General features: G+C 36.5%; 1 protein-coding gene across 2 annotated transcripts in view; it reads right to left on the bottom strand.

The window, feature by feature from the left end:
* Nucleotides 1-12073, bottom strand: part of WDR36 (WD repeat domain 36) — a 53541-nt gene that overhangs the window by 20120 nt on the left and 21348 nt on the right. For both annotated transcript variants that reach the window (XM_043979674.1, XM_043979673.1), the window contains 4 exons: nt 9835-9921; nt 4115-4269; nt 1514-1628; nt 288-453 (listed from right to left, as the gene is read on the bottom strand). In XM_043979674.1, coding sequence (XP_043835609.1) covers nt 288-453; nt 1514-1628; nt 4115-4269; nt 9835-9921 — 523 coding nt within the window. The remainder of the gene's footprint in view (nt 1-287; nt 454-1513; nt 1629-4114; nt 4270-9834; nt 9922-12073) is intronic.

Raw genomic sequence — 12073 nt, 5'->3', positions numbered from 1 at the left:
CCTATATATGGAGGATCTTTTAAAGAAAAATGAGGAACACAATGTTGTCTGCATTCATACTCCGGAGCTCACAGATTCTTCTAAAGTAAATTGAGGGGTGTATTGTACATATTGATTAAGAGATAAAACAAATAATTTCTGCCAACAGTGAATGGGATGTTTGATATATGTAATACCATAAGTATTTAAACTGCTTTGTACACATGATTCTGGTTCATGAGTTAAACCTATATAAATCTCATCCTGAAGGAGTTTTAATATAAGTTAGAAAGTTAAAAAAGACTCACCTGTCTCTATGTAGCAGTATGATATTTGGAGATGAATTTAGGTTTGTAGTATGAATTAACATTTTACTCTTAAAGTTCCAGAATTTGAGTAATCCTTCACTACCAGCTGTAATTGTTAACTGGTTTAATCCATCTACTGCCACTCCTCTAACAGCACCTTCATGGGCTTTAAAGTAAATGCAAAAGACAAATAAATACACATACATACATATACACATACATATTTTAGCAGTCTTCCAGAATAGTGAAGAGGAAAAAAATAACTGTTTCACATAAAAGTTCATTATTTCATTCAATAACATTACTGAATGCCTATTATTAATTCCACTTTTTAAGAGGATGAAGTTAACAGAAATCATTATTCCATGTGTGCATTATCATGACAAAATACTTTTAGGTAAGATATAAAGCAGACATGAATCTTATTACTAAAGCAGTTTACACTGATTCCACAAAGATAGTTCCAAAGATTATCAAAAGATGTTACAGTGAAAACTAAAGTTTTCTGAAATGTGGACTCCACAAAATCTGAATTTTACAAATGTGTTAAACCTTTCATTCCATCTGAATGATGTGGAATCAAAATTTGGAAGATTTAAAAATCAAGCCAGATGTAAGGACCAAATTGAAAAATTACAGACTCAGAAGCCACCTAATCCAATACATACTTGATAAGATTCTCCCCTATAGGGACAGCTAGGTGGCGCAGTGGATAAAGCACCGGCCCTGGATTCAGGAGTACCTGAGTTCAAATCCAACTCAAAAACGTGACACTTAACTAGTTGTGTGACCCTGGGCAAGTCATTTAACCCCCACTGCCCTTCGCAAAAAAAAAAAAAAAAAAGATTCTCCCCTATATAACAAGATGATAATATAGCCTTTGTTTTAAGACCTCCTGTGAGGAGGGATCCACTACTTCCTAAGGCAGCTCATCCCACTTCTGAATAGCCCCAATGCTATTCAAATTCTCATGGAGTGCACCATAACTTAGGAAAAGTCAAGTTAGATTTCAGTCTAAGCCTTGACAATATACTTTTACAAAGATACAATTTTGCAACAATTTGAATCTGCATTCCCTAAGCAGCATTTCTATCTTAGACTAAGTTATACATTTGTATTAATTCATATAGTATACCAATTCCTTAGAAAGTTAAAAGTTTCAGCTAAAAAAATACTTTGCCTTATCAAATTGAAATAAATGAAAAAAATTTAAAATAAAATGTTACCTTTATTCATTCCAAATGAACCTCGATGCATGCCAGATTGCATGTTATAGACATCAACATTTCCTGATGTAAGACCAATTACAGCAAAGTTTCCACAGGAAGTGATATCTATAGCCTTTGGAGAAAATTAAAAGAGACTAAAAACAAATATACAAATACACAACACAGTAAACTAACTGTTGATGTAGTTGAGAAGATAACAATGTAAACATTAAACTTGGAGGTGTGAGATTAAAATTGGATATTAGATCATAAATCTCCCCTACTTAACCTTTCCCTTAATTTATCTCCCAGACTAGTAAATGGAAGAAGCTTCTGGTTTTCTAGTTAGAGCTTTTATTGTATGGTAGTCACAAGGTGATGTTGATTAGAAGGATAGGAAAGTAGAAATACAATACAAATCATCTTAAGTCTAGGCTTAGTCTATATTCCGTATAAAACTCACCAAAACCCAAGGCCACCTTCAGGGAGAGAGACCGAGTCAAGCAAGTGCTGTTAATGGAGAGCCGGGCCGAGTCAAACTCCAGTCCGCGTCTGTCTGTGCAGCGCAGCCAGGAGACCAGCGGAGCAGGAAAAAAGGCCCCACTTCTGTTCTCTTCTTGCCTTTTAAGCTCGCACCCCAGAAGTCGAGTGCTCAGCAGGCAATCTGGCGTGCGTCGCAGGCGGACTGGTGTGCGTAGCTCATGCCGTTGGTCTCCTCCCCAAAAGGGTGGTCCTAAAAAAAAACTAGCGTCTAACCGACTGTTAAAACTTTTTACCACAGAGGTTAGAAAACTCAGGTTGGAATTCCTGCTGACAGAAGCCTATTGAACCTGGGAAAAATAATCACTTTAACCTTTTATCTAAAACATCCAAAACTGCCACTGTTTAATTAACTTCTTGTAAAAGCTATGCCTATTCTGTGCGTGCTCGTATGCATGCGTGCCTGAGAGAGAGAGAGAGAGAGAGAGAGAAGAAACTAATGTCTCCTTTTCTTCAGTACCCATTCCCCTCCTTCAATACATTACAATCTGGCTTCTGACTTGCATCTACTCTCAAAGGTCACCAATTATTTCCTAATTGCCATATTTGATAGCCTTCTTTCAGTCTCCATCCTCCTTGAGGTATATAGCATTTTTCATACCATTTATTGTTTTCTCCTTGACACTCTCTCAAAAGATTATCTAACTTCTGACCATTTTACCTCTGCATCATCAATCATACCTGTTCCTTTCCTCTTTTTCTCAAAGCCATCACCCTGTAAGACAATCTTTTTTTTTTTTTTTTTTTTTTTGTGGGGCAATGGGGGTTAAGTGACTTGCCCAGGGCTATACAGCTAGAAAGTGTCAAGTGTCTGAGGTCAAATTTGAACTCAGGTACTCCTGAATCCAGGGCCTGTGCTTTATCCACTGCGCCACCTAGCTGCCCCCAAGGTATTCTTTACCACCTATCTACACTACTCTAATATTTTTATACATACATCTGGCCATGTAACTACTTTATTCAAAAGTCTTTAGTGCCACTTCAGTGCCTCCTAAGCAATTTTCAAATTTATTTGCCTATCCTTATCAAGGTTCTCAGATCTTACAACGTACTCTGTCATGTGAAATGTAATTTTAACATCATTACTAATGATGTTTATGTGCTTTACTCCCTCTTATTCCCATATAACACTCTGAGGATATAAGGCAGAGGTTGTTAACCTTTTGGTGTGTTCTGGACTCTTCTGACAGTCTGGGGAGAAGCCCTATGGATTCCTTCTTAGAATATTGTTTTTAGTGGGGCAGCTAGGTGGCACAGTGGATAAAGCACCAGCCCTGGATTCAGGAGGACCTGAGTTCAAATCTGACCTCAGACACTTGACACTTACTAGCTGTGTGACACTGGGCAAGTCACTTAACCCCTGTTGCCCCACAAAAAAAAAAATTGTTTTTAAATGAACAAAATACAAAAGACTATGAAACAAACCAATTATACTGAAATACATTTATCTAACTTCTGTTTATTGTCAAATGGAAGTAGTCCTTTGCCCTGCTGTCAAAAGAAATTCAATTAAATTTCCCTCACCTAACTGCAATGAAAGCTGATCATGCCCTTGAGCACTATGTTAGCTGCTAAGTATACAAAAACAAAAAGTTAAGCAATCCCTACTCTTGGGATTTTAATAGCATATACATATAAGTATGTACAGAGTCAATATATGCACAATAAGTATAAAATAAACAATTTAGTTAAATACAAGGTTGCTAGTTACAGAAAGAGGGCACCAGCAGTAAAGAAAAAATTAATATTACTTTGGGTGATATAAAGCCCCTATTAAACAGATGTTCATATCAACTGAAGTGTTTTTGTTACTTAATTTAGTAGTTACCTTAGGATAAACCAGAAGACCTTTTCTATGGAAATTATTTTTAAAACTTAAGTGTGTATTTTACCATCTGTGTCATATTTACATATTATACTGTGTACATAATTTCTTTGATTAAAATCTCCGTTCACTAAAAGGAGAGCTGTTTTACTGCAACATCTATTATTAGATACTTTAAGTATAAGTTTTACTGGATAATAACAACAAAAATTAAAATAGCTAAGACAAAGTTCCCTTGAAAAAAGATCACTTACTGTTGCAGTTGTGTTATGTAGTTTATCTTTTTTCCAATTTTCTGGTTTCAGAAAATAAGCACCCATGGTACATTTTTGATAATTCCAGGTTGAACAAGAAAATCTTCCTTGATGGCAAGCAATGATTCCATCCCAGTCACTCTCACGAGCATTCTCTGAAACATAATGAAAACCATTAATTTGCTATTCATTACATTCTTCAATGTAATTAAATACTGATAAGACTATATTTTTGTGGGGTGATATTTATTAAGCACTTACTACATGCCAGGCACTGTGCTGCTCGTAAATAAGGATTAAAAAACGAAAAAATGAAAACAATACCAACAAACAGGCAAAAGAAATAGATACATCTTTTTCTCTAGCAAAGTGGATGAAAAATACATATTGTACAGATTACGACATGTACCTAGACAAACAGCTCATCAAATTAGCCTGTTAATAGGCATATATCCTGGATAAATGCTACAGATTGATGAGTTAGAGAGAGAAAATGGCTCTGGATTGCACAATCCAGAGTATTCAATAATCCCAAATTATCACGGTTCTAAGAACTCATCCTGTTTAACACCAATATTTCATATGAATGCAAAACATGGAAATGACATACAAAGAAGAATTAATATGACAACACGAAAAGTAATGGAAAAATGTACTGAAGATACAAGAAGGCTGAAGAATGTTATTAATAATCAAAACTTATTATTATCAGAAAGAAAACAGGGGCAGCTAGGTGGCGCAGTGGATAGAGCATCGGCCCTGGAGTCAGGAGTACCTGAGTTCAAATCCGGCCTCAGACACTTGACACTTACTAGCTGTGTGACCCTGGGCAGGTCACTTAACCCCAATTGCCTCACTAAAAAAAAAAAGAAAAGAAAAAAAAAGAAAACAAAGCCAATGATTTATTAAAAATGAGACAACTGATAAATAGCTTGGGTGGCATCATCAAGAAACTCTGGTAGAAGATACTAAAAGAAAAAATGAAAGTTCTGCACGAAGTTGAATAGGGCTTGTATGGCAAAGGTATGAAAAAACATAAACAAAAATTACAAAGAATAAGGTATAGAAAGGTTACTTCTAATCTGCACCAGGGGAATCAATATCTATACTAATAAAATCAGAGGCATCAAAACACTGACCAAAATAGGCTAAAATCTTAAAAGTGTCTATCCAGACTCAATTTAACTTTTTTCCATGAAAAGAAAAAAAACAATAATTCTATCACACCATTATGAAAATGTTGTATGCTTTATGTCTTCTTGTTTCTCACACAACAAGCTCAGGATGTAGGACAGAGATTTTTAACCTTTTTGTGTGTCCTGTACTCCTTCGACAGTATAAGGTGAATAATGTTTATAAATTTAAAAAAACCCAACAACACAGGATTACAAAGGAAATCAATTATATTGAATACTTTTATTAAAATACTTAAAAAACAAGTTCACAGACTTCAGATTAAGATGTTCTGATCTAGAAGTAGAAAAAAAGCTTTCTTCTGTTACTTATTACTTTTCTGAGCCTCGTTTTCCTCATTCCACTAGGCTGTTTCATGATCCTAAGTTATATCAATAGTGCTTTTATTCTATTTTTCTATACTTCTCAAATTATTAAAGGAATTTTCATTTGATTTGTGAATCTACATACTTCTTTCCTTTTCCTTCTTTCAGTAAAATGGATCAATTCACTGTTTTTTTTTTTCCTACTAAAGAATGGGTACACAAGGCAAAAATGAATTAAGCTTCTTGTTTAAATTACGTGTTTGTAGTTTTAGAAAGTGGGTAGATTTAAACTACTAAATAAACCTAACTCTTCAGTTTATCTATAGGTTTAAATGGTCTCTTACAACCAAAGACACTTAAGAGTCTCAGGTATCAATAAAGGTATAATCAGAAGAACAACTAAGGATTCTACAGGTCTTCTGGAACAGCAGAAAGTCTATATTTATAATTAGCACCCTGAAGGTACAAAGTTCAAAAATCTTTTTAGATAGCTGAAAGATCTAACCGGCACTTTTCTTCATATTCCTTTACTGGATTTATTATATTTAGATTTCAGAAAACTCAGGAATAATGCAACATTCCTAATATTTAAAAATTTCTCTTGGTACAAGAGGATTTTAAAGATAGGAAAGATAACCAAATACAGAATCTTTCTTTGGGGCTAGAAATCAAGAACTTAATCCTCAGGAAATATTCCTTGACCTTATTAACTGAAATATTTATTTTACTTAGAAATTTCAACAACAAACAAGTTCCACAAGACACCTTGTTGCTTAAGTTAAGAAAATATAGAAATTTCAGTTTCTACATCTGTGTACTTCAGAGAAGCCAGCACTAACTTGATTGTTATATTATGTTGAAAAAATAACCAGCTATACTTTCCCTTAGAAAGAAGACACTATTATTCTGCTTGCATATTACATTTTTACTGTTACAATATTTAATCTTAAAATACTGATTTAATAGCATCACATTACTTAGACCAGGCACTGAAGACTTGCAACACAAACCTCCAATAACCTATTCTAATTTTCTCTCACTAAAATGCCCTATGTAAACTCTAGGCTCCAGCCTGTTTCAGTCTGTGTTATGTCAATTCTATATCCTTGCTCATGCAGTTTCCCATTCCTAGAATATTTGTCCCCTCCTGTCACATCCTACAAACTGGTTAGAATTTCTTTCAAGTTCTATCTCTTATATTAAAAGCTGCCTACATTGATTTAGCCCTTCTTTGAATGCACAGCATTGTATGTTCCTACTACCTTGGGTCAATTCTTATATTTATTTATTTACATTTCCATGTATGAACCTTCTCATAGAGCAAACCATTTCTTATTAAGTGACTTGCCCCGGGTCACACAGCTAGTAAGTGTCAAGTGTCTGAGGCCAGATTTGAACTCAGGTACCCCTGAATCCAGGGCTGGTGCTTTATCCGCTACACCACCTAACTGCCCCCTATCATTATTAACTAAAACAATTTCAAACAATTACTCTTGATTCTACATGAAGATGAAGAGTACAATTGTTCTGTGTAATAGTGGACACCTTAATAATGCTTTCTATTTTAAAAGATTTTAAAAAGCATTTTATCCTACCGAGTTTCATAGATTTCTTATCTTTTTAATGTAGCATTCCTTGCAATGAAAAAAATAAACTCATCTCATCTTATTCAATTCTTGTCCATGACCTCTTGTAAATCCTCTAGAATCTGGGTGCTCAATGTGCTAGGAGCCTGCTCTGGATCCCTTTTTAGATACAAATGGAGACTTTGGCTGTCTATCTGCTGTTACCTTTCACTCTTACTATGTGACTAGCTCAGCTTCCTTCCATTAATCAAGCAAACCAGCAGTTTTAAGGCACTATGGGGCAGGTTTTGTGCAGGTTTCCAGGGTTACAAAGTCAAAACAAACACAGAAGGTGCTTACATGCTCTCAGTGGGATACAATGTGGATATAGAGAAGTATGAATAAAATAAATTTAACTTTTTTGGGGGAAGCATTAGCATTTGGGGGGCAGTCGGAAAGGCTGTCCAAGTTGTTACTTGACTTTTGAAGGAAAATAGGGATTTGAATTCTAGTTATAGAGGGCAGCAGATATATAACATATAGATGGAAGATGGGGTATCATGAATCTATTAACAGGAAGATGGGGGCAGCTAGGTGGTGCAGTGGATAAAGCACTGGCCCTGGATTCAGGAGTACCTGAGTTCAAATTTGGCCTCAGACACTTGACACTTACTAGCTGTGTCACCCTGGGCAAGTCACTTAACCGTCATTGCCCCGCCTAAAAAAACCCCAAAACAAAAAACAGTAAGATGGCCAGTTTGGCTGGACCACTGAGTAATAGGAGGATTTTTCCTCCATTTGGATAAATTGAACATTGGATATTCTCCATGCCAATGGAAAATACCTTTGTTAAGCATATGTCTGTTTCAGACATCACTAATAATCAGGACAAATTACATTACTTCCACCTTTGTATATTTCAAGCATCCTGGAATGATTTTTTTTTTGGTGGGGCAATGAGGGTTAAGTGACTTGCCCAGGGTCACATAGCTAGTAAGTGTCAAGTGTCTGAGGCCGGATTTGAACTCAGGTCTTCCTGAATCCAGAGCCGATGATTTATCCACTGTGCCACCTGGCTACCCCCAAATGATTTTAACATATTCATGACAGACATTTTGTTGGAAGGGACTTTAAAAATATGTATGAACTCCTTGAGAGCAGGGACAGTTTTGCCTTTTCTATTTGTATTCCCAAAGCTTAATATAGTGATTAGCATATAGCAAGGATTTAATAAATGCTTTTCCATTTATTCATTTATAGGTTTTTCTGACAATTAAATTTATCCAAATTAAATTCCTTCATATTTCATCTGAAGTGAAAGTCATTTATAGAAATTCCTAGAAAGATAAATTACTTTCACTTCAGATTACAGCAATTTTTAAAAAACAATATGGCTCTTAGGAATGCTACAAAATAGGAAAATGCAACAAGAAAAACTCTAATGTGTTAAGTAGAAAAGACAAAAAATCCAGCAACTCTTAATGATCTTGCATTGTAACACAAGGACACAAACTTGTGTCCAATGAGGTGAGACAATCTAAGCATTCTTCAAAATACCATCTATTCTTTTTTTTTTGGGGGGGGGGGAACGGGGCAATGGCGGTTAAGTGACTTGCCCAGGGTCACACAGCTAGTAAGTGTCAAGTGTCTGAGGCCAGATTTGAACCCAGGTACTCCTGAATCCAGGGCCAGTGCTTTAACCACTGCGCCATCTAGCTGCCCCCAATACCATTTATTCTTAATATCGATGCCTCCCAATATTTCTAATTTTTAGTCCTGCTACCCCACAGCTCAGGAAAATTCTCATTAAATTATATCCAACATGTTTTCAGTCTATCCTTATCTGGCTAAATAGCCCTCAGTCATTTGGGAGGAGAAGCATGACACAGTGACTTGGAGGCTGGACTTGGATCCAAGAAAACTTAAGGGTAAAACACTAGCTGAGACATTGGCTAGCTGTGTCACCATCACTCTTTGAGCCTTATTTTCCTCATCTGTAAAATGGATATAATAACCTGTAATATTTTCCTCAGAGTTGTTGTAAAGTTCAAATGAAACGTGTCACTGCTTTGCAAAACTAAAAGCACTGGGGGCAGTTAGGTGGTGCAGTGGATAAAGCAGGAGTCCTGGATTCAGGAGGACCTGAGTTCAAATCTGGCCTCAGACACTTGATACTTACTAGCTATGTGACCCTGGGCAAGTCACTTAACCCTCATTGCCCCACAAAAAAAAAAACAACAGAACAAAACAAAAAAACCTAAAAGCACTATATTAATATGCTATATAGTACAGAGAACAGCTTTAAAAATTTTTATTTTATAAATTCCAAAGAGACCAGAACAATGAAAGCACAAATCATTCCTTTAGTGAGGGAAATATAGTGATAGTGCAAATTACTACCAATATTAAAAATATAAATGTGCCCTTTCCAGAGTCAGGAAAATATTTTAAATGTCTAAAAATATTGATTTTCTCAAAAATAAAAGAGCATTCATTTGAAAGATTTTTGAGTTCCTAAGGTTAGGGGCGAATCACTACTAAGCACTTTTTGTCATTTGTGAAAAGAGGAGAAGCCATAGGCAATCAACAAATCAGTAGGCCATAAATGAAAACAAAGAAAGAAGCTGTAATTTTTCAAACAGCACATTAAAGTTACCTGCTACAAATACTGTTATGGGTGGAAGTTTCATTGACTCACAATTCTTAAGGCCTTTACGTTTGGCTTGCTTTTTATTTATCATTCCTGGAAAACAACAATAGAAAATTAATGAATATCTCAATGATAACTTTGTATAAAAGGCATCTATGTTCACTCATTTTTAACAGTATGTCTCATATAATACAGCAAATTTGCTTCAGATATGACAATATGGAACAAGAATATTGTGGATAAGCAACACTGATAATTATCAACACTGATGTTTCAGGTTATGTCAACTTTAATGTATCCCTATAGAAATAGTGACTTACCTTTACATAATGCTTTAAGATTTAAAAAGCATTTTCCTCATGCTGTTATTATGGAAAGGACATGGGACTAAAATGTGAGCCTATGGGTTCAGGTATTCTCTTTGCCATTCCAAACCTGGAATGCTCTCCTTTCCTTCCCTCCACTCTAACTACTGACCTCCCTGGATTCTAAAAAAAAAAGCCTAACTAAGTCCCAACTAAAACACCATCTTTTGCTTCAATTCAATCAGTAAACTTTTATTAAATTCCTATTATGTGCCAAGTATTATGCTAAGTATTAGGTCAGAAAAAAGAGGCAGGGGGCAGCTAGGTGGTGCAGTGGATAGAGCACTGGCCTTGGAGTCAGGAGGACCTGAGTTCAAATCCGGCCTCAGACACTTAACACTTACTAGCTGTGTGACCCTGGGCAAGTCACTTAACCCCAATTACCTCACCCCCACCCCCCAAAAAAGAGGCAAAAGATAGTCCCTGTCCTCGAGGAACTTACAACCTAATGAGGGAGGCAACATGCAAACAAATATATATATAGAACAAGCTATATACAGGATAAGTAGAAAATAATTAAAAGAGGGAAATCACTGGAACTCAGAGGGGTTAAGGATGACTTCATATAGAAAGTAGAATTTTGGTTGGGACTTAAAGCAAGCTAAGGGGTCAGTAGTTAGAGCAGAGGAAGAAGACCAATCCAGGCATAGGGGACAACCAGAGAAAATGGCCCAGAGCTGAAAGATGGAGTGTCTTGTTCGTGGAACAGACAAGAAGCTAATGTTAGTAGATCAAAAAGTCTGTATTAGGGATTAAGGTATAAGAAGATTGGAAAGGTAGAAGGAGGTCAGGTTATGAAGGAATCTGAATGACTAATAGGGTGTTTTGTATTTGCTCCTGGAGGAAAATCACTTTAGTGGCTGAATGGAGAATGGATCAGAAGCGGGGCAGGGAGGGGACTTGAGGCAGGCTGACCTAACAGCAGGCTATTATGTAATCAAGGTGTTAGGTGATGAAAGGCTACATTAGAGAAGGGTCAGTGTCAAAGGAGAGAAAGGGGTGTATACAAGAGATGCTGAAAAAGTGAAATCAGCAAGCCTTGGCAACAGATTGCAAACTGGGGAGAATGGGGAGGTGATGGTGGGAGGTTAAAAGATAGTGAAGAATCAAAGATAATTTCCTAGGTTGTGAGCCTGAGAGACTGGGAAGATGGTGTTGTCCTGTACAGTAACAGAAGGTAGGAGTGGGGAGGATTTGGGGGGGAAAGACAGTAAGTTCTGTGTTGGACATAGTAGATTTAAGATGTCTACTGGCCATCCAGTTTAAAATGTCTGAAAGGCAGCTGGAGATGTGAGATTGGAGATCAGCAGAGACAGGGATAGGAAAGGTAGATGTGAGAATCATCAGAATAAAGACAGCAATTAAATCCACGAGAGCTGCTGAGATCACTAAATGAACTATAGAGAGGGAGAAGAGAAGAGGCCTCAGGACAGTACCCTAAGGGAAATCTATGGTTAGAAGGCATGGTCTGGAGTAGGATCCAGCAAAGGAGACAGAAGACTTCAGATAAGTAGGAGAAAAACCAGGAGAGAGGTTTCCTGAAAACCTAAAGAGTATAGAGTCCCAGAGAGAAGAGAATGAGGAACAGTGTCAAAGGCTACAGAGAGATCAAGGAGAATGAGGACTAAGAAAAGGCCACTGGATTTGGCAACTAAAAGATCACAAGTAACTTTGGAGACAGCCATTTCAGTAGCATAATAAAGTTGGAAACCAGATTGTAAGATGTTAAGAAAAAAATGAGAAGAAACAAAGTGGAGGTACCTAGACTAGACAATAGGTCTTTTCAATGAGTTTAGAAGAGAAATACAACAAGTTAGCAGGGATGAAATGATCAAGTAAGGGTATCATCAGAGGGGGGCAATCTTTTGGAGGAAATGGAA

The sequence above is a fragment of the Dromiciops gliroides genome, chromosome 1 (assembly GCF_019393635.1).
Source record: "Dromiciops gliroides isolate mDroGli1 chromosome 1, mDroGli1.pri, whole genome shotgun sequence".
Lineage (NCBI taxonomy): Eukaryota > Metazoa > Chordata > Mammalia > Microbiotheria > Microbiotheriidae > Dromiciops > Dromiciops gliroides.
The sequence above is the reverse complement of the archived record's forward strand: the minus strand, read 5'-3'. Positions and strand labels throughout refer to the sequence as shown.